The sequence below is a fragment of the Callionymus lyra genome, chromosome 7, assembly GCF_982586985.1.
Source record: "Callionymus lyra chromosome 7, fCalLyr1.hap1.1, whole genome shotgun sequence".
NCBI classification, from domain to species: Eukaryota; Metazoa; Chordata; class Actinopteri; order Syngnathiformes; family Callionymidae; genus Callionymus; species Callionymus lyra.
This window is the reverse complement of record NC_141824.1, coordinates 11,263,309-11,286,103: the sequence shown is the minus strand read 5'-3', so window position 1 is coordinate 11,286,103 and position 22,795 is coordinate 11,263,309. Positions and strand designations below refer to the sequence as shown.

The 22,795-nt window shown below is 38.0% G+C and overlaps 1 protein-coding gene across 1 annotated transcript; it reads right to left on the bottom strand.

The window, feature by feature from the left end:
- Positions 1-1,199: 1,199 nt before the first annotated feature.
- On the bottom strand, positions 1,200-21,106 carry LOC148075031 (period circadian protein homolog 2-like). The gene is made up of 22 exons (XM_087796477.1): positions 20,978-21,106; positions 17,292-17,833; positions 16,457-16,549; positions 15,216-15,370; positions 14,966-15,087; positions 14,079-14,280; positions 12,888-12,939; positions 12,416-12,558; positions 11,967-12,045; positions 11,740-11,846; positions 11,505-11,658; positions 10,756-10,864; positions 10,418-10,682; positions 10,189-10,336; positions 9,300-9,436; positions 9,027-9,224; positions 7,930-8,178; positions 5,992-7,085; positions 4,922-5,123; positions 3,982-4,201; positions 3,763-3,913; positions 1,200-2,610 (listed from the first exon to the last, which is right to left on the bottom strand). The coding sequence occupies exons 2-22, from the start codon at positions 17,720-17,722 to the stop codon at positions 2,476-2,478; spliced, it is 4,446 nt and encodes a 1,481-aa protein (XP_087652603.1). The 5' UTR covers positions 17,723-17,833; positions 20,978-21,106; the 3' UTR covers positions 1,200-2,475.
- Between the last annotated feature and the right edge of the window lie 1,689 nt (positions 21,107-22,795).

The window sequence follows — 22,795 nt, the reverse complement described above, 5'->3', positions numbered from 1 at the left end:
TCGCTCGTTGTCGCCACCAGACAGAAAAACGTGTTACTGCGTTGAAATGCATCCGGTTAGTTAAATTATTAATAAATTAAAGATATCATTTATAATTTAATTTATTAATCATTTAATTAACCGGATGCATTTCAAGGCATTGAAATAATTAATTATTAAATGATATATAACAGCTGGATTAAATGATATATATATATAATATATATATATAATATATTATATATATATATATATATATATATATATAATATATTATATATATATATATATATATATATATGATATATATAGATATATAATATATTATATATCTATATATATATATATATATATATATATCATATATATATATCATATATATATATATCATATATATATATATATATATATAATATATTATATATATATATGCATCCGGTTAATTAAATTATTAATAAATTAAATTATAAATGATATCTTTAATTTATTAATAATTTACTTATAAGAAAACAAAAAACTACTAATTATAACCTAAAAATAATACTTAAAAAAATAAAATAAAAAGGATACTCGTTCAATTGAAAAAATAAAAATAATACTTAAAATGGAAGGATATTGGTTAAATTAAACAAAAAATTTAATTAAGTAATAAATAAAAAGTATACTCATTCAATAAAAAAGAAAGAAAAACAACAAATAGTATACAAGGATATTTGTTCAATTAAAAAACAAAAAGAATACTTTTTCAATAAAAGAAGAAGAAAAGAATAATATGTAAAAAAAAAAAAGACATTTGTCAAGTTAAAAAAATAAATCAAAATAGAAGTATATTTACTCAAAGGTAAAGTTAAATTTGGATACAAATAAATAAAAAGGATATTAGTTAAACCAAAAAATAAATACAATTAAACTAAACAAGTTATTTTTTAAATTTTAAATAAAAAGGCAGTATTCATTGAAACACCACCAACAGAATCTCTTCAACTTAACTTTAAAAGTTTTTAATTTGTATATTTTTTATATGGAATGTTCGTGGCTTCTTATACAGAAACTAGTATTTTATTATGTTGTTGAACCATAAAGTGGTCGATCAGAAGTAAATATATTTATTGATGATTTTTAAGCAGTTATTGACAGTAATAAATGTTATATTTAATAAAGAAACATGGATATTAATGCTGCTCATTATATTCAGAAGTTAATAAGTTAAGACAAGAAAGTAGATTTTGATCATTTTATTCCAACATTGTCTCGGACACAGATCTTACTTACAAAAAAATACACTTCCTGCCGACGCAGATTCATACAGTTCTTACACACCGAGGCACAACAGGACGTGCCGGTACCGTGTCGACGTATTCGCAGCACAGAAGGGGGGTCACCCACCCCCCCCCGCCCACCGGCGTGTCGCCCCTCATGTGGTCAATAAGGCGTTGAATAGAAAAATAACTCGCCTGAAGCATCTATTTACCTGGAGTCGCACTGGCCTCGATAAAGAGACGACGACGGATGCTTAAGGCGACGATCCACCTTCTCTACTGACCCGTGTGTTCTCACAGTAACCTGGGATTTCTCAAGAGGTAGGGTCCCCACAAGAGCTTTAGAAAATGTCATATAAAAGATAAAATGATGACTCAAGAGTGAGATCTTCTTGGTCCAGTCTGGGGGTTACATTCTCCTCGACATCTCCCATGATCCTCTCTGACCAGGAGGGGGATTTTGGGGGCGTGGGGGGGGGGGCTCGGCAACATGTGCCTTTACTTGTGTAACGCAGAAGATTACGACGAAGGCCACATGAGTCCCTGCTGAGCTACATTTCAAACGCTGCATTGTTTGTGTTTTTTTTCTCCTCTCGATTCCAGGAAAGAAATTTCCCAGATGAGATTTGTGCGCCGGACGACGACAAACCTCTTGTTGTCAAAGTACTTAAGTGAGTTTAAATAAAGTTGGGTTGTTCGTGTAAACGACATTTCAACATAAAGCTGCATCACATGACGATAACACAAAAAAACATAAGAGGACGTCGTTGCGATAATACAATAAAATAAAAATAAAAAAAACACGGCAGGAAAACGGGTCGTGGTTTATTTTAAAGTGACTCTAGTTTGTGGATCTGAGATCAGCTGATTTGGCCGAAGCTGAATATCTTCTGTTCGAGATGTATAAACGATCTTCAAAAATAAATAAATATAAACGATTGTCTCGCTTCCTAAACAAAAAAAAACACCATCAGTGACTTGTGTTTTTTTTTCATTGGTCGATGCATAATCCAAACTAGAATTCAAAGTGAATAACAGTTAAATTAAAGATCCTGGAGCACCATATGATGCAGGTCCTCGGTAGATTTGAAAGCGCGTGTGCGCCCTCGTGTGGCCATATGTAGTACAGACAGCATCTAGACGCACTCCTTGAGTGTGCGTCGAGTGAGGCGGAGCTGGTTCTTTATACATATCCACAACGTTTCAAGATTGTCCATGTGCCGCGTCCAGAGTCTCCTCAGGAGCCTTCTTTCGAGGTCGAGTCCTCCGACCGTTGCTCCTGGTTCACCTCCTCATTCAGTTCTCCCATGTCCATGTCCGGGAGGTCTTCTTCCAGGGGGGACGTCGTCGCGTCCTCGCAGTACAGACACTCCTGTGAGCGCAAAGATGCAAAGTGTTGGACTTTAAATACGACTTAAAATGATTTATTTTACTCTGAAATTGTGATGATTAGTTGTTTAGTGGTTGTTTTTTTTATTTTAAAGCATTCAATTCTTTTGTTGAATAATTAAACTCATTCATTTGTGTATAGAAATTGTGTATTTTGAATAATTGCAATTAAGACATTGTAAATTTATTTTGTTTTTACACATAGAGTTTTATATTGTAATTCTAATTATTCCAAAATAAAATGTTTAAATTCAATATTTTTTAATTCCTAGCCGTTTAAATTCAATGTAAAAATGTTGCTATAATAGGGCCAATACAAAAAGAGCAACAGTCACATGATCGCCAGCCTGTCGCATGATTGGCTGAGAGGTCGATGAAATAGCTCAGTACTTTTTGGGTATTTGTACTATTAAGGCAACATTTATATATTGAATTTAAAAGACTACACATTTAAAAACTATTGAATTTAGACTTTAATATTTTGAATAATTGAAATTAAACTATCAAACTATACATGGAAAAAATACATTAATTTAAATAAGATTTTCAAATTCAATTATTCAACAAAACAAATAAAACTTTTGCTCTATAAATTAATACATTTAATTATTCAATAAAAACAACCATTCTATACAGATCATATTTAATTCATTAATTTATTAAAAATGAGTAAAAATCAATGACTTGATTAAAATATTCAAACAAACTCAACCTTTCAATATACAATATAATATACATTTTAAAAAGTTGAAATGCTGCAAACCATAATGCAATAAAAAATTCAAACTTTGCACTTATATACTGTATATTAAGGTAAAAAACATATGTATCAATTAATCAACGATAACCTTATTGATCAATCTGTCAATATTGTTGGTGATGCGTCATGAACTGAGGTTATTTTCCAACATTTAACCGTAGTGTCATTTCAGGGTCAACGTGACCCGGAGGCCGTAAAAACAAATGTGTTTGTTTTATCCCTTGTGGTGGAGGTCTTTCACCTTGACGCAGAGACAACACAAGGGATACCGCAAACACATTTGTTTTCAGGACTCTGGGTCACCTTGACCCAGAGACAACTTAAGAGTTCAACAACAACAGTTGTCGATACGAAACAGGAAGTGAGGATTCTGACCTTGACGTTAATGGCCGACGGTAAACCTCCTCTCCTCATCCAGGGATGTTCCTCCAGCAGCTCGCGACGCTGATCCGAGGAGAAGTGTGGCTGGTTCTTCTGCATCTGTCTCAACCGCTCCTTGTCATCTCTGAGGACCTTCTGGATGTCCCTGCGCATCCCATAATACCATAGACTTAGCCACGGTTCTCCAGTGTTCTCTAGGACGAGCGTTCCTACCTGGGCGGCATCTGAAACGTCATCATGACCTTGTCGTCGGCGTTGGCCATCAGCAGCCAGAGCGGCTCCTGCAGGACGTACTTGAAGGGATCCTCGTCCGCTTTGCTGGAGGTCTTGGCCTGAGACTGACCCTCGTCAGAGTCTCCGCCTCGAGTCTTGCTCTTCGAGTCGTGCCCGAGAGAATCCACGCTGCCGAAATACTTGCTGGTGTTGCTGCTCCCTGTAGAGGAAAACAAACGTTTACACAAAGAAACACTTTACACAACAAAGACACAGTTTTAGTAGGATGTAGTAGTACGACCTTGTAGTACAACCTAGTTGTAGTACAACGACCCGATAGAGGACTTTGAGAAAATAAATTGAAACTTCTTCTTGTTCAGATAAGGGGTGTTTATTGTTAAGAATCTGGCGATACGATACGTTTCATGATACAATATATTGTTATACTGTAGTAACAAGTATATATGTGAGGTATTGTCGTGTACTTGACTCTGGTGTTGTACTATTTACAGACCACATGACTCTTGACGAAGTCGTAACTGCTTTCATTTGTTTTGTTTTTTTTAAACCAAAATATTTCTAAACATCAGCTTTAAACTGTATCCTCTTGTTCTCAGTCGTCGCCGGGATATAATGAGATTTCAATGAGTTTTACGCAACATAAAAAGGTAACAAAAGTCTCTTTTAAAATAGAAATTAAACTTTTATGTTTCACCAGATCCGTGTAATTTTTGTGACGCAAATACCTGATAAAAATGTTAAAGTTGTAACAAGTTTGTGCCATTTTTTTTTTTTTAATTAAAATTCGTAACTCCTGAAACTCTGCAGCAGAGCTTATGTTGACCTTTGACCTGGGGCAGTGAACGGTGACGACGCACCAAAACGTCAATGAACTTCAACTCCAGGAAAACATGCGATCAAAGCAAGAGTCGTGACCGACCTGTCCTGCTGCCTGAGGCTCCACTTCCCGACGTCCCGCATCCGTTACAACCGGAGCCCGAACCCGATCGGGATCCCATGGAGCCAGAGGTCGCGGATCCGGTACCGGAGTGAGAGTCCTCGTGCTCTTGGAGCAGGATGTCGATCAGTTCACAGCACGAGGAGTTACCATCGCTGTGGACGGTTTCACCGGGAGACTCCACCTGGAAACATTTGGATGTCAATATAAGACAGTCAGAAAACAACCAAACACTTAAATATGTATTGATATTCAACAGCACTGAATCCATTTAAAAATACATTTTTTTAATTCATATTTAAACATAAAACTATTATTATTACTTGAAAAATACACTTTTTGTTTTTTAGAATGATTTTTTTTAACCTTAGTTATTTTACAGTTATATTTCAAGCCCCTAAGGGGAAATGGAAGAAGGTAAAAGTTAAAAAGATCTTGAGTTTTTAAAAATAAAGTGCAAAAAGTTGTACTCAATCGTCAAGTATGGCAATCAGAAAAGATCTGGAGAAGAAATTTACTGAAAAAGTTTCTAAAGAAGTCGACTCTTTAAGATCCTTTTTCAAGATTTGTTCTACTTCCATGTCTCTTTAGGGGCTCTCGAATACATAGTATATATAAAGTGTGTATTAATTAAAATAATCAGATTTCTTTTGTTGTTGCGAATATTCACAGCATTATTTATATTTTTGTGTTGCGATTACACTTCCTGACCGCTAGATGGCAGCAGACATTACGTCCTCCAGAGCTAAACGAACAATGAAATCCCTTGAGATCTCGCGATGACTGAGGACAAGAGGATACAGTTGACTCCAGCAGCTTTTAAAGTTGATGTTTGGACATATTTTGGTTTGAAAACAAATTTAATTAGTTACGACTTCGTCAAGAGTCATGTGGTCTGTAAATTCCGCGACACCAGAGTCAAGTACTCGACAATACTACAAATATATACTTCGTATCGTTGTCCCTGCATCATGAAGTGTCGCATCACCAATGCACACATTCTTTACAAGATATTTTCTGTGTTTCTAATGATCTGAAATGTTCGCTCTCACCTGCTGATGAATCTCAGATTTGGCTTGCAGTCCTCCTGAAGCCACCATGACGTTCACTTGACTTCCAGCAGGGAGCGCCGTGCTGTCCTGACGCTCCATGGGCCGCTGCCCCTCCTCCATGCTGAGCAGGTTGAGCTGCAGAGGCGAGCTGCAGCGCGACTCGAACAGCGTGGGCGAGGTGGCGGGTTCCCGCGCGCCCGACGCCGGCGTGGACGAGCGCGACGCCACTTCCCGCGGCTCCGCCGTCCCCGTCTTGGGAGGCTCCGTGTTCAGGGTGAAGGGGAAGGACTGGGGCGGATAGGGAGCCTGGGCCACGAACTGAGTCTGCACGGGGAAGGGGGTCGGGGCGGCGAAGGGCGGCTGCGGGGTGAAGGCGGAGGAGGGCGCCGCCTGGAAAGGCTGTTGCGTCGGGAACGCCGTCTGCACCGGGAACATCTGCTGGCTGGCGAAGGCTGCCGGGGTCTGCATGGTGAAGGCGGCCTGCTGGGGCTGGAAGGGCGTCTGGGGCTGGAAGGGCGTCTGGGGCTGGAAGGGCGTCTGGGGCTGGAAGGGCGTCTGGGTCTGGAAGGGCTGCTGGGTCTGGAAGGGCTGCTGGCCCGTAAACACCGGCTGTACTTGGGTCTGCTCGGGGAAAAACGCCGGCCTGGGAGCGGCCGCCAGTTGTCCGATCTGAGGGAACAGGTAGTTGGGCAGCACCAGAGCCACCACGGGCGTCACCATGGGCGTCGGGAACGGGGCGGGCGCCGCGGGAGCCTGCGACGTCGGACCCTCCACGAATCCGGCGGGGAGAGTCGGGTGGTCCTGATGGGGGACCTGAGCCGGGGCGGCCGAGGCGGGCGGGTACAGAGGGTAGGCGGGCACCATGGCGGGGTAGGAGGCGTTGAACGCCGACATGGAGGCTTCCGAAGGAGACCACGAGGTTTGGTTCAGTCCCTGGAGCGGAGGTCGGGGTTTGCGGTTCGACACGGCGCTGTCCGAGGACTCCGGGTGCTTTATGCGAGGCTTCTTGGACTTGCGGTTGCGGTTGCCTTTTCTGGCGGCGGTCTCGGGTCGGGTGTGGCCTTGTTTGGTGGCACCACGGACGCCAGACGCTTCTGAAAGACCATTGAAGACCATTTATAGCTTCTCATAGCAATTTCCTTGAATTTCTCGAACTCCTGTGTTGTTCTCAAATGTTTTTGTTGAGCATTTCAGTTGAAATAAAGTAAACAAATTATTAAATTAAATAATTTCTATATTAAAAGGTTGAATTTGTATTTAATAATTGAATAAAAACATTTGAATGTTTTCAAAATAAAATAATTTCTTTCTTTTACACATTTTGAGATTCTAATTTCAATAATGAAAACATAATTCAATATTTAATTTTTAGTATTTAAATTAAATATAGACATGTTGGTATAATAGTGAAAACAGACATAACCAGAAAGGTAAAGAGCTACTTAAAGAAAAAAAAAAATTCTTCATTAAACTTTTAGCCAATCATGCGCTGTGCAGATGATCACATGACATCGTAAACCAACATTTTTATATTGAATTTAAAAGACTGCGAACGAAAAAAGATTTGATTTAGAAATGTTATTTTTGAATTTTTGGAATAAGAATAAGAAACTATGTGAAAATAAGAAAATGTGAAGACATTTGAATATTTTTATTCAATTACGAATATTCTAATGATACCAATATACTTGTACTCAAGTTAAAAAAATTGACATCATGAAAAACGGCATAAAAGTATAAGCCAAGTAGCCAAAATCATTTAAATTAAAATTCAATTAAATTTGAGCTTTTCTTCTTTTACCAAACAACTTTACTTTCTTCACCATCATTTGCACCGTTATCATTAAAAACCATCATCTCTGTTCCTTATCTAAACCTCGTGAAATCACCTGCTGGTCCGACATGCGCTTAAATAAAGTGAGATTCGTGGTGGTTTACCTTCGGCGTGGGCGGGGCCTCTCTGCTTGTGCAGGTACGTGGAACAGTCCTTCTGGAAGGACCGGGCGTTCCTGAGCTCTCGGCACCGGTTGAGGAAGGCCTGCTCCTCCTTCTGTGTGTGAGCCGCCAGCACCTGCTTGGTGAGTCCGAGCCGCTTGTACGCCTCCTTCTCCTGGCTGGGCGGCGACACCGACACGCTGACGGGCTGCGCCGGCGGCGCCGGGCTCTCGGCCACGTCCTCGATGATTTCTGCGCCACGAGACGGTCGTCAATACAAAGCAACGGTCGCGAAGTACATCAGGGTCATAGGTTAAGTTGAACAGTTTTAATTGTTGATGAAACTTGGATTTTTTTTTATTTAATCTTGTCAATAAGCACTTTATACTTTATTAATAATGTAATTATTAAATTATATCGATCATTTGTATATGAAAAGTTTGTATTTATTTTATTTGTAATTCAATTCAATTCAATTTTATTTAAAGTGTCTTATCATAACAAAGTTATCTCAAGACACTATACAGTTGAAATAAGACTACAGTTGATTAGGGAAAAAATAAACTAATATAAGCGTAGAATTTTATATTCTGATTCATATGATTAAAAAATAATATATATTTTTTTTTATTTAATATTTTTTAGATTTTTTTATGTTACTTTCAAGTACTAAGCTATTGCTTTCGTCACATGACCATCTGTGCCTTACACGATTGGCTGAAAGTTGGATCAAGCAGTTCGGTGCTCTTTTGGTTTTGTCTGTTTGAACTATTATAGCAAATGTTTTAATTTTGAATTTAAAACGCTAGCAATAAAAAAAAAAAAAAACTATTGCAATTAGAACATTTATTTTTTAATTACTAATATAAGAATATCTAACTTCATGTAAAAAAAGTTCTTCATTTTGAAAATAGAATTTATTTAATTATAATAAAAAATGTAGCCTTTCAAAATACAAATGATTGAATTAAATAAAACAATATTAACATTTCTATATAAATAAGTATTGAGTTAAATACATTTAAAAACGAATTAAATGCTTGATAAAAACATTTAAATTAAAAACCACTCAACATTTGAAACCTAAAGTCGAGACTCACCAGACTCAGGTTGAGGTTTCTTGTCCCCGACGTGGACGATGGTGCTGCTGTAGCTGCACAGGGACGTGACGCTCTCGGCTTTACTGTGCAGGGTCAGGGGGGCCAGGGGGCCTCCCACGACCGCGGCGTCGCCCGCCTGAGGCTTCTTCGGTTCCTTCATGGTCGATATTCCTTGTTGACCATCGAGCATCACAGCATCTTCATGGAGAGAAGAAGGATCAGAACAAAGTTCCAGACAAAGGTTCGAGTCACATGTACGAGTCTCGCACTTACTTGCTGAGCCGCCGGGAGGTACTTGCAGCTCGTCCACGGTTCCCTTCTTGTCGTCGTCAGAGTTGGACGACGTTGTGTTGGAGGAGAACTGGTACTTCCTTTTCACAGTGATCGGAATGTTGCAGCTTTCCAAGTACCTGTAGAAGAAGTTAAAGGGTTAACATTTAAAAAGTCAAAATCATACATGAGGTTTCTGTTTGTGATGACTTACTATTAATTGCTTGAAATTCTCTGATTAACTTTAAATATATTGGTTCTCTTAGAGAATTTTGGAAGTCTATCGGGTTATAAATTAAATTGATAAAAAAAAGTCAAAATCATGGTGAAAATGGTCATAATGTTTCTCTGTATGCAGACGACCTATTATTATATACTTGAAGTTCTTGAATTTATAGGCTCTCCCGGAGATTTTCTGAAAGTGTATCATGTTTTAAATTAAATTGATCAAAAAAGTTCAATTATAAAAATGGTCATATTTTTCATCTGTAAGCAGATGACTTAATATTATACATTTTAAAACCTCCTAAATCAATTTCTAATAAATTGGCACTTTTAGAGGATTTTTAAAGAGTATCTGGTTATAAATGAAATTAATCAAAAAAGTCAAAATAATTGAACTCAAGCTGACCCTGTTCACTGATGACTTACCATTATATACTTGAAATCCTCTGGAATTAATTTGAAATATATAGGCTCTACTGGAGAATATCGGAAGTGTATCAGGTTCTAAATTAAATTAATAAAAATAAGTCAAAATCATGGTCAAATGGACATAACGTTTCTCTCTATGCTGACGACCTACTATGATACACTTCAAGTCAATTCCAAATATATAATTAATTTAATGCATCAAAGCAGTAGAAACCGTTCTAACAGCACGACTTCTCACCTGATGACACTGTCAAGGCAGCTGATCTGCTGATACGAGCACGCCGTCTGGTCTTTGCAGGTCAAGTCTTCTATACAGGCTGCAGTTCCCTCCCTGACCTGAGGGGACGCTGCAGAGTCCTTAAGGCGTAACTGAGAACTTCGCTGACCTGTAGGTGAAGTAAAGAAGTGCATTATTAAAAAGGCTAATATTTAAGATCAATCAGGACTTCGAGTGGAAACAAACTCACCATCAGTCGTCCTCTTGTGCTCGGGCTTCGAAGGAGGCGGAGACCGCGGGCACCCCTGAGAGTCCTGGTTCTTAAGCATGTGGACCCCTTTACAGATCTCCTGGAAAGTCCTGGGAGGCTTGGACTTGCCGGTTTCCTCCGCCGCGGCGTTGGCCGCCGACCCGTTTCCGTTACTCTCGCTGGACGAGCTGATGCTCACCAGCTGCTCGTGGGAACCGTTGCTGGCGTGGCTGCCGTAACCGCTGGAGCCCATGCTGTGGACCGGCTGAGGGAACAAACTTTTTTAGAAAAGAACCTTCAGGAGAAAAGAGGACAGTGAACAGGTGATGTGGTCGTACCTGGAGGAGCAGGCGATGGATCTGTTCGCTGATTTCCTGGATGTCCGAGTCGATCATCTTCCCGCCGTGGAAAGCCGGCGCGGCGAAGACGTCTTCGTTCACGGGACCCCTGCATGGGTCGACACAGAAGTTACATTTCACTGAACATCTCTTGAACCATGACCATGTTTTTCTTACAGTAGCTAATGACTTGAAGTGATAGTTCACTCAAAAATCACGAGATCAATCTCGAGTTATAGACAAAAATTAACTAGGATTTTAATTGAAACTGTTTTTACTGCACTTATTGTTTACCTGGTTATCCGTTTAAGGTAAGGTAAGGTAAGGTAAAACTTTATTGATCCCTCAGGAGGTCTCCTTCGGTAAATCGTTTGTTTTTTCTCCAGTAGCCAATACATACAGCAATTTTTTATAAAAATAATTTAAAATAAAATAAAATAAAATAAGAACAAGAGAAATAAAGAGAAAGAACACAATTACACAATCCAAGTCTAAAGATAAAGACAAAGAACATACTGTTTACATTTTCTTGAGTAACATAGTTGTATGTTGAGCTGAATGACAGTAAAGTTTGATTTGATCAATATTTATGTTTATTTGTACTAACACATGTATACTAATGTATTATTTTTAATTTAAAGTTTATTTTCTTAGTGTATTATTTTAAATGCATTACTTTCTATACGTTCGCAAATCATTACAAATATGTATAAAATAGAACAAAGAAGTTATGAATAAAAAACACTTACATTCTGACTTTGTGTCGTCCGATGACAAAAGACACTTTCCGGCTCCAGGGGTTGACGAAGCTGGACCAGCTGGTGTCGATGGTGATGTACTCGCCGTTCTTGGCACAGAACCGGATGGAGGAATGGTCGAATGGCTGCCCGACGTACTGCAGGACTGTGAACCAGCAACAGTTAAAACTTGAATAAAAAAACAACAACGACAAACGGAACCACGTGGATTAAAAAATATTCCTACTTTTTCGATGAACAGCCAACATTATGGGTCGATCGCTGGGGTGAAGGTTGAGCAGCACCGGGGTCCCGATCAAATCCTGGGGTAGATAACCCAGCAGAGGAACCGCCCTGGACGACAAGAATGTGTCTTATTTTACGTGCATTATTTCAGACTCACTCATCATAACAATATAGCTTTCTAAACAAGTTCTCATCATAAAGACACCATTCAAAAGAGTTTGTTCTCACCTCTCGTCCACATCCTGGAACACACAGTTGGGTGTGTGTGTGGTCGTGAAGATGCGCTTGTCAGGAGGGATTCTGGGAGCTGCAAACACAACAACAATTTATATGAAAAACAGTGTCGCAATTCAATAAAAGTAAGTAATTACAATTAATTTAAAAAAAAGACAATTAATTAAAAAAAATGTAATAAAAATCTTGATTAAAATAACTAAATAATATATATATATATATATATATAAATATATATATATATATATATATATATAATTAAATAAATGTAAAAACACAACACAAAAAAACAGATGGATAAATACATTAAATAAGAATATAAATAAATGACAGCCAAGACAACATTTTCTCAGTATAAATAAAAATATATGCTCAGTACCAGTAATTCATTTAAAAAAAAATAGGCTTCATGACTAAGACATTTTTTTTGTTTAAACCCTCACCTTCATATCCGGAGTGAACCCTCTCGGCCAGCAGGAGGCAGCAGAACTGTTCTTCAGACAGCTCAGCATCCTGGACTTTCATCAGATACGGGGTCATGCGGAAAGGATAGTACTGCAGATCCCCTTCGCGCTCCTTCCCGCCGCTGAGACCAAATCAAAAAGTATTGTTTAAATGTTGAGTCAAAAAAAGTATTGACAAAACCTAATTAAAAAAAATAAACATTTATTATTATATTGATTTTTCTGTTTTTAAAAATTGTCCAAAAAAAGTGAGCTGATGTATTTTTTGTATCTTATATTATTATTTTAAACCCGTTACACTATTAAAAAAAAACCCAATGTAAATAGTGACTAATAATTATAGACACAAGCCCCTTCCCTTTCCTGCCTCGCACCCACGCTGATCTGAGTCAGTCTTTCCTAAACAGGAAGCGATGGATCAGAGACGCGAGCGGAGGTGGTCGACACTCACCTGATGCGGCAGAAGAAGGACTTCTCCTGCATGCACTCCGTGGGCGACGACTCTGAATACGACAAAAGCGAGGATGCATTAGCCCGGCTATTTCCAAGACCCTCCATATTGGTTAGTCATCTATATTTATCGAGGCGCTCCCCGTTTTCATGATTCGAGTTAGGGGTGAAGTGTTTTTTTTTTTTTCCCTAATTGGAATCGACATCACTATTTTCACCGAGGATATCATAGAAAAAGAAAAGGAAACCAATACACAGACTCTACACTAGGTGGCGGCAAAAACAAAAGCAGACTGAGATGTTTTTTTATGTTTTGTTTTTTTGCTTGTAATAAAAAGTGCAATAAATATTGCATTCGAGGACAATATAATATAATATAATATTCCTTTATTAATTCCTAGAGAGGAAATTCCATGTTTCTAAAAGTCCAATAAAAGTATAATAAAATTTAAATTTGTAAAATAAATACAGAATAAAAGTATTAAAAAAAAATGTTTTAAATTAAAACACTTATTTTTTATTATTTTATTCAAAATCAATATATGTATATTTTTTATTTTATCAATCTCTTGTTATATGTTTCAGACAGACATAGATAATAAAAATATATATACATTACATTTAATTAGTTTAATTAATTTGTGTGATATTTATTATTATTTTAAATATTGTCAATTACAGGTTTCTTACAATAAGAATATTTATTTTATTTATATAGAAACAGTTAGAAATGTAGTTGTCACACGGTGCACTACATAAAAACAGAAATAAAATAAAAAGGATTTAAAAAGTGTAAATAAAAAACTGCGCAAAAGTTACAATAGTTTGATAAAAGATAATTTATGTTAGTTAATAACGGTCTTATTTAGGGATTTTATTTTGACAGCTAAATAAAGATATTTATATGAAATAAATGTATGCATCAATCATTAACCATTTTCCATCGCTGACGTACAAACATGTTTCTATTAATGTGTCATGAGCACGTTGACGTGAGCGTGTTCGAAACATGCGTGTCTCCGTGTGCAGGCGGGCTCATGTGAAATGACTACATGCATGTGGTAAAGCCGGTGTGGATTTTTCCACGTGCTCCACCGGCGCTCATGTAGATCTCTGTGCCAGATGAACAGATGGTATATATAAATATTTCAAAATCCATTTTATATTCATGACGCATTTGCTGGGCTGTTACCTGTGCCGGTGCACATGCTCCAGGAGGGCAGACGGTACGGCGTCGTGAAGCTGTAGAACACGCTGACGTCCTGGGGGGTCAGGAACTCCACAAACTTGGCGTTTTTGAACACCTCGCGCTTGCAGTTCAAGATGGTCGCTGCCTGGTCCGAGATGTAGACGATCTTCCCGGTGATGAGCGAGACGGCGACGGCGAAGATATCCTGGTGACCAAAGATAGAAGGTTGGACCAGAAACTTCACGCATTTAGAATTGTTAGAAACTTTTTTCGGTAACGTTAGTCAACCGCATTGCAGACATTTTTTTGTCGCATCTAAATGTCTGGCCACAAGATGGCAGCAGAGTTTAAGTCCTCTGCAGCTAGACGAACCATTAAATCCCAGCGATGACTGAGGACGAGAGGATACAGTCGACTCCAGCAGCTTTTAAAGCTGATGTTTGGACATATTTTGGTTTGAAAACAAATGAAAGCAGTTACGACTTCGTCAAGAGTCATGTGGTCTGTAAATACTACAACACCAGAGTCAAGTACTCGACAATACTACACATATATACTTGTTACTACAGTATCACTATATATCGCAAAATATTGTATCATTATTTTTTTTTTTTTAAAACCAAACTATTTCCAGTCAGTATCAGTTTTGAACAAACTCTTGGGAGTCAAAAGTATCCCCTCGTCCTCAGCAATTGCAGGGATTGTTTCTTTAGCTGCGAAGGACGTAACGACTTGCAACAGGATATTTTATGGCAATACAATAAAAAAAAAAAATAGAAAAATAAATGAACTCACAAATAAAATATTAAATAAATAAAAATATAGTGTCAAAGAATAAAATTTGAATTTCTACAGCGTAATCAAAGTTGGAAGAGGACAAAAGTACTCACAGTATTTTTCAGCGTGTACTCGGAGGTGATGCTGTTGATTTCCTCGATGGTGTACGACGACACGTCGAAACATGGCGGCTGACTGTCGTTGATCATCAGCATCTGATAATACTCCTCGTTGGCTACAAACCACATGACAGTATTAGTACAAAACACAATGTACACAAAAGAGCTTATTATTCATATTAAAGGAAAATAATAAGTGATGCCGACACGTGTTGAAACACGTGTCTGAAGAATGGATTCTCACCTTTCACCTGCTTGACGCATCTCAGGGCGTACTTCAGGGTGTTGACGGTGCTGGACTTGCCTTTGCTCCTCTTCTCCGACGGCAAGTGCATCTTGAGCTCCTTCAGGGTCTTGAACAGCTCTTTCTGCGTCTTGGCTTTGGCCGACTGTTCGCTGCTGTGAAGACAGATCGGCGAGCGTCAATAATGACACGATCTCAGCGCTGCTGTCAACAGCGTTCAAGAGAGCAGATCAGGAGGCGGGAGGTCGAGATGAAACCAGCTGGTTCTCGAGACTATGAAGGTGAATCAGTGTCATTAGAAGGTTGAAGGGTTGAAATCAACGTTTCTATTGTCGTCATTTTGATTTATTTTTTTTATTGATATGTTTTTAAACCCTTGTGTTATCTCCGGGTCAGGGGATACCACAAAAAATGGTATTTAGGCCTCCGGGTCACCTTGACCCTGAGATAACACAAGGGTTAAGCACTGAATTTTTTGTTATTCTATATCTTTTTAATAGAATTGTTTTTCTTAGTATTAAATAAATTCATTTTATAAATTGAGATGTTGAATTTGTTTAATAAATATAAATAAATAAATCGAATAATTAAAAAATGGATAAAACTTTTCAACATAAAGTTTTTGATTCCAATTCTAATTATTTAAAAAAATAGTTAAATTGAAGATATCAAGATTATCAAATTTATTTTCATTTTTATATTTGTAGCCTTTTAAATTAAATTTAAATTTCCTTTATTTTTTTTGCCTTTAATTTCAATATAAAAATGGTGGTATAGTAGTGCCGAATTTCAGCCAATCATATGACGCGAGGACGGTCACGTGACCTCCCTGGCTTCCATAAATACATATGCAGTGGTGGAGGTCGATACACACAATGGATACCACAAACACATTTTTTTTCATTTGTTTTCGGAGCTTTTCGGGTCACCTTGATCCTGAGATATGGGTTAAAAGAACATTTTATTAAAAAAATATATTGAATTTAAAAAATGTACATTTTAAAAGTTAACTGTTTAATATAGAAATTATTGAATTTAATTACCTAAAAAATAATGCAATGCTTAAAAACAACAATATCTCAATAAAAAAAAGGTTAAATTCAACCAATATTCAATTTTCTAATGACACTGATATATTTTACACATCACAAGCTCTAAAATACAACGATCACATTTAACAAATAATCATTAGAAAACACACAAATGGATGAATAAGCGACGAAAAGATAAAAAACACCAACCTGCAGCCGCTGGTCGAGGGGTTGTCCTGCTCAGAGCTCACCAGGCTGAAGGCGTTGGAGCTGCTCGGCGGCGACGGGCTGTGAGAGTTGGAGCTGCCATGACAAAAAACACATATTATTATGGAGAAAATGCTGCTATAAAGGTTGTCAACAAGAGCAACTCATGACTCGGAGAGAGACCAAACATGACTTTGCACAGAGCTAGGGTCCCGAAAAAATACAAAAAATGATTTAACTAGAATGTGTTTCTCAGGTTGAGTCTTCATACTTTTGTTTTAAATGATGATGATAATAAAAATAATAATGGTAATAAGATGTTTTATTTTTAAGCGTCTCTCAAAGCAGTCAAAAAAAACGAAAAAGCTACAGTAAAGAAAATCACAATTAGACATTATATACAGTCTATATAGCTACAATTAGTTTAAAGATATATATATATATATATATATATATTAAAAAGCAAAATGTTACATTTATTAAATGCAAGTTTTGTTATATTCAATAAATGCACAAATTAAAGACTGAATAACACGTTGAATCCCTTAATATCTTTCTATTATTTTGTAACCACTGCCATTTTCTTCAGACCAAAAACGATTCAAGATCCTGAAAACTGCTATAAGAATAAATCTCTAATGTTCTTTTCCAATTGTGGCCAATGTAATAACACCCAATATCCTCTAGGCGGCGCCACACGAGTCAAATATCCGCTGCACAGTTTCCATGACACCTTTTCCACCATGACTCATTCAGCAGAAATAAGCTCTTTAAAACTAATGGAGCAAACTTCCATAACCCAGAAGGTCTGAACCCCAAACATGGATCCTAGACGTACCTCTTGTTGCTGCCCGACGACTGGGACTCCATGAGGGCCGAGTCCTTGCCGTTGCCGTTGGAGCTGCCGACCGACTCGTTGCCGTGCGAGTCGTTTCCGTGCGACTCGTTGCCGTGAGACTCGGTGCCGCTGCCGCTGGACCCGCTGCCCCCCATCTCCACGTCCTCGTGCAGGGGCGGGCGAGGGCGCTTGCGCTCCTCCTGCGGGGATCCGGGCGAGGCGCTGGTGTCGCTCCCCTCCGAGGCGAGACCCAGCTCCGGCTCCATCTCCACGCCATCCCTGCCGTCTTCGTTGTAGCTGCTGGCCATGCGTTGCAGTTGGCTGATGGGACTCTCCCCTTCAGTCGCCTGGAAGCCAACCCTCTCACAAGGCCGCTCACGGCTACGCAGGCTGGAGTACAGGTAGTGACTTGGGTTGCTTTCCTCGGACATGGAAGTGACCCGGTCTGATGGAAAGGAGCTTAAATCAAGACGCCGTCCGCATGTCAACGCCACGTGAAAAAGGCACCGGAGCGATGAAGTCGACGGTTCCGGAGAGAGAATCTGCAGGAGAAACATAAACAAAAAGGTTTAATATCATGAACAACACAAGAAAACTTTAGGTAAACTACTCATTAGTGCTGCAGCAAACACATGGTTTTGAAGTATTGTACTGAAAATGTAACTGTAATCGAGTATTCTACTGAAAATGTAATCGTGTATTATACTGAAAATGTAACTGTAATCGAGTATTGTACTGAAAATGTAACTGTAATCGAGTATTGTACTGAAAATGTAAATGTAATCAAGTATTCTACTGAAAATGTAATCGTGTATTATACTGAAAATGTAACTGTAATCGAGTATTGTACTGAAAATGTAAATGTAATCAAGTATTCTACTGAAAATGTAATCGTGTATTATACTGAAAATGTAAATGTAATTGAGTATTGTACTGAAAATGTAAATGTAATCAAGTATTCTACTGAAAATGTAAATGTAATTGAGTATTGTACTGAAAATGTAATCGTGTATTATACTGAAAATGTAAATGTAATTGAGTATTGTACTGAAAATGTAATCGTGTATTATACTGAAAATGTAACTGTAATTGAGTATTCTACTGAAAATGTAATGGAGTATTGTGCTGAAAATGTAATCGTGTATTATACTGAAAATGTAAATGTAATTGAGTATTGTACTGAAAATGTAATCGTGTATTATACTGAAAATGTAAATGTAATTGAGTATTGTACTGAAAATGTAATCGTGTATTATACTGAAAATGTAACTGTAATCGAGTATTGTACTGAAAATGTAAATGTAATCAAGTATTCTACTGAAAATGTAATCGAGTATTGTACTGAAAATGTACTCGAGTATTGTACGGAAAATGTAAATGTAATCTAGTATTGTACTGAAAATGTAAATGTAACTGAGTATTCTACTGAAATATTAACATAATCTAGTATTCTACTGAAATATAAATGAGCATTCTAATGAAAATATCAATTTAATTGAGTATTCGTTTGTTTCCAGGAAAAATCAATTCCTACCAAACCGAACAGAAATTTTACTTGGGTCAGAGAAAAATATTCCTATTGTTTTTCCAAGTACTCAAATACTTCAAGCATTTGTTTCATCCTTACGACACACACATAAATAGAAGGTCAATACCAGGTACAACATGAAGCCACTTAAAAATAGAAACTAATCGATAACAACACCACTGATCCATCACAACACCCTTTGTTCTCACCAGTCGAGTTTTTTTTAGACCCTTCATGATGATCAAAAAAAAGGTTACAGGTTTTTAAAGAGTGGCACAGAGAGAAGGGCACACATGTTTGCAGCGTATTTATAGATATAGATGTTAAAAAGTAAGGCTTTTTTCATATACACATCTGAACCAATGATTCTGTGTTCACCATTTCAATGACAATGTAAGTTTCTCAAGAATAATAAAGAAGGTAAAAGCTTCCAAAAAGCAATTACCTTTTTTTTTCTTTTTCCTTTACATAACCACTTTTACATAACTTTCCTGGAGCTACAATGCATCCCTGTGAATCATGAATGAGTTTAATTTCCATCCACCCACACTTTGACAGTCTAGGTCCAATTGTTTGGTAAGAAAGTGGCCAAGTGATGAACGCTGGCTTCCTATTGGCTGCAGACAACAGCCACTCAGAGGAGAGGAAGGTAAGTCAGTACACGTTAAAGGTGTGTCAACAGGTTAAGATTGTGTGATAACAGCCATTAGAAAAAGCATGGTAATGGTATTTTATAAGTATAATACACGTTATCTCCACACCTTCCTTGGACATGTTGATGGTGATGCTTGACAACAGATTTAAAGCTTGAAATATAAATATATGACGAGTCTGAACCAGAGACACATGTTGGATGACGGTTCACCAGAGAAAACCATAGATCGACCAAACCAAGGTGGTTTAAACTCAACGTCTACGATGAGCCAAACCTCGTGATCCTCCGGCTCAGTGGTTCCTGATCCAGCAACACACTAGCACAGATCTGAGGAATTATACAACCCTGTGCTGCTCCGGTCACATGGATGTTCTACTGCTGCTTCACTGACACAGGAATTTATAAACCTGTACAACATCACAGATTAAAATTCTTCAACGACATATTTAGGTTTCTAAATAAAGAACTGTGTCGATGAGCACTTTTTTTTAAAACGTACAGTTTACTATAAAGGACTTTTCTATAAAGAAAACAAACAACATAATATAAAGCGTGTGGACATAAGGACAGATTTAATCTGAGGAGAACATGAAGAAGATGTTTCAGACAATTAACCATTTTATTTTGTATTTATTATTGTATCAACTCTAAACATAAGTTCTTTGCTTGTTACCCTTTTTTTTTGGTTCTTCTTCATTTTATTTCTGAATATTTTTTTTGCCGCTAATTTAAGTGAATATTAAGATTATGTTTAGGAAAACCGTTTTTAAACAAATGATTATTAAATCACATTAAATTGACGATCTTTTATTAACTTGTTGTTGTTGTTTTTCTTGCCTCGACAACAGTCAATATGTCACCTGAGGAAATTAAATAAAAGTCAATGAAATACATGGCAAACGAGGCATTTGTATCGACGTTTCCATTTTGACATTTGTTCTATTAAAAATGTAAAAAATACTTTCAATAAAAAAAAACGAAAGATTATTTTTCTGTTTTTAAACAAAAAAACAAAACAACAAATTAATTAAAAAAAAGTCGTCAACTAATAACATTTATATGTGTTTAATAAGGTCGTATTTGAAGTCGAAGGTGAATAATGTCTCTAAATAAAAGAGTTATATTAAATAAATCCCTTCCCCCTCGTCCAGGTTCCATTGACCTGCTATAGAAACTCCACTCACACGTTGACCTGCAATCCACGGCACGGTACACTGACACAGTTATGTAAAAGTCAGGATGCCGCTTCAAAGCGACGCCTGGGTGACATCTAACCGCCCGCCATCCGTCCGCATCCATTAAAAGCAGCATTTTCTTCCATTTCCACCTCGAAACGAAGCAAAATCACGGTTTTATCGCATAAAAAGTACAAAAAACAGAAAGTAGAGCAAGCTCCAACCTGGCGCATGCGCACCCGAGCTTCGGTTACGCAACCAATTTTTTTTACGCTGATTTGTACAAATTTCTCAGAAACTCCGATAATAAAATTGATTTTAAACCAACCTGTGCGCGTAGAAGAAAGTCAACGTCCCTGTCGTCGTCTTCAAAGAGCGAGACAAAAATCCAAAGGCGAGTTAAACGCGTTAAAGGGTCCGCGCGTGTGTCTATGGGAGTCGCAGCTCAGACGGCTTGACACAGTGAATCCCAAGCCCCGCCCCCTGCACTCTCCGGCTGCGGGGCCGGCGACCAATCAGCGAGCCGTACCGGCGACCTCGATTCTAGAGCCGCCGCGATTGGTCATTAACAACCGGTTGCCATGGAGAACGTGACGACACGCCAAACGCGCTCCGCCATTGGTCCGAGTATCCGTCACTCGTTTTATATAAACAAGTCGCTCCCTGCACGTGGAATCGCATGTTACGTAGCGCGCGCGGCGTGAGAGAGAGAAAGAGGGAGAGAGAGAGAGAGAGAGAGAGAGGGATGAAATTACATAAAGGAGGCAGAAGGAAGTGAAGGGACACACTGGTCAGACGGACACGCTTGTAGGTTAGTGAGGCAAGTCTGGAGCGATGACGTAACGAGTTGGAAAAAATGTAATAATGATCGCATTTAAGATGTGACCATCAATATGTATATTTATAAAGCACTTTTCTAGACCAGGGTCACAAAGCGCTTTAACAATCTAAAACAATACTCAATAAAATATATACTTTAAAAGGTCAAGATAACACCGAGAACAACACAGGAGTCCCAGAAAGTCAAGGAAAAACCTGCACCAATAAAAATGGTCTTAAGATGTTTCTTGAAGGAGTCAGTAGATCATCAAACACAGAGATCGTTCCAAAGCTTAGGAGCAACAGTCTGGAAGGATTTCTCTCCTCTGGTCCAGAAGCATGTTCAGGAACCATCAGTAGATTCTGATCCACAGACCTCAGAGCCCGAGCTGGGGTGTAAGGCTGGATCAGATCACTGATGGAAGGTCTGACCATGAATAGATCTGAAAGTAAGAACCAGAATTTTAAAGTTTTAAGTTTTAAGGATCGGAGAAATTTGAGTTATTTTACTAGAGCAGGTCAGAATTCTCATTTGTGCTTTTCCGTGATTTTCTGGGACTCCTGTGTTCGTCTTATGTGGTCTTGAGCTGTTAAAGTATATATTTTAACTGTGTATTGTTTTTTATTGTTAAAGCGCTTTGTGACCCTGGTCTAGAAAGTTCTTTAGAAATAACCATTACTTTACTTACTTACTTACAGGGATGTGCGGTCAGGGGAGGCAGGTGAGGCAGTGCCTCTCAATGCGCAATCCATCACAAACTGCATCGATAAATGCAATTGACGCGCCCCGTGTTGCAGTATCTCTGAACGTCAACAATGTAATGTTCACAGACACGTTTATTTGCCTTGATTTTCCACAGTCTGACTGATGTCTGTAACCATCAAAGTTTACTGTCATTTGCACCACTGCGATAAAAGATTCCCTCGTGGTCTACAATATTGTCTCTGAGGTCCTTTGAATCTTTATTTTTTTATCTGTACGCTGCCCGACAGGATTTTGTTGGTTTTAGAAAGAACTATACGGGGTATGTATCCTCTCGTCCTCAGTCGTCATCGAGATCTTGCGGGATTTCACTGTTCTTTTTAGCTGCGGAGGCTGAAAGGCTGCCATCTAGTGGCTGGGATTTAACTGAAACTTGTTGGCATGTTATTCATTAATTAAAACTGTAATATATTTTTTTATTTAAAAAAACTATAAAATAACTATGAAAAAACACAAATCAGTACAGTAGAGATGTACAGGGACAACGATATGATATATTGCGATACTGTAGTAACAAGGATATATTTGAAGTATTCACATTTTATTGTTATCATAGTTTTTTAG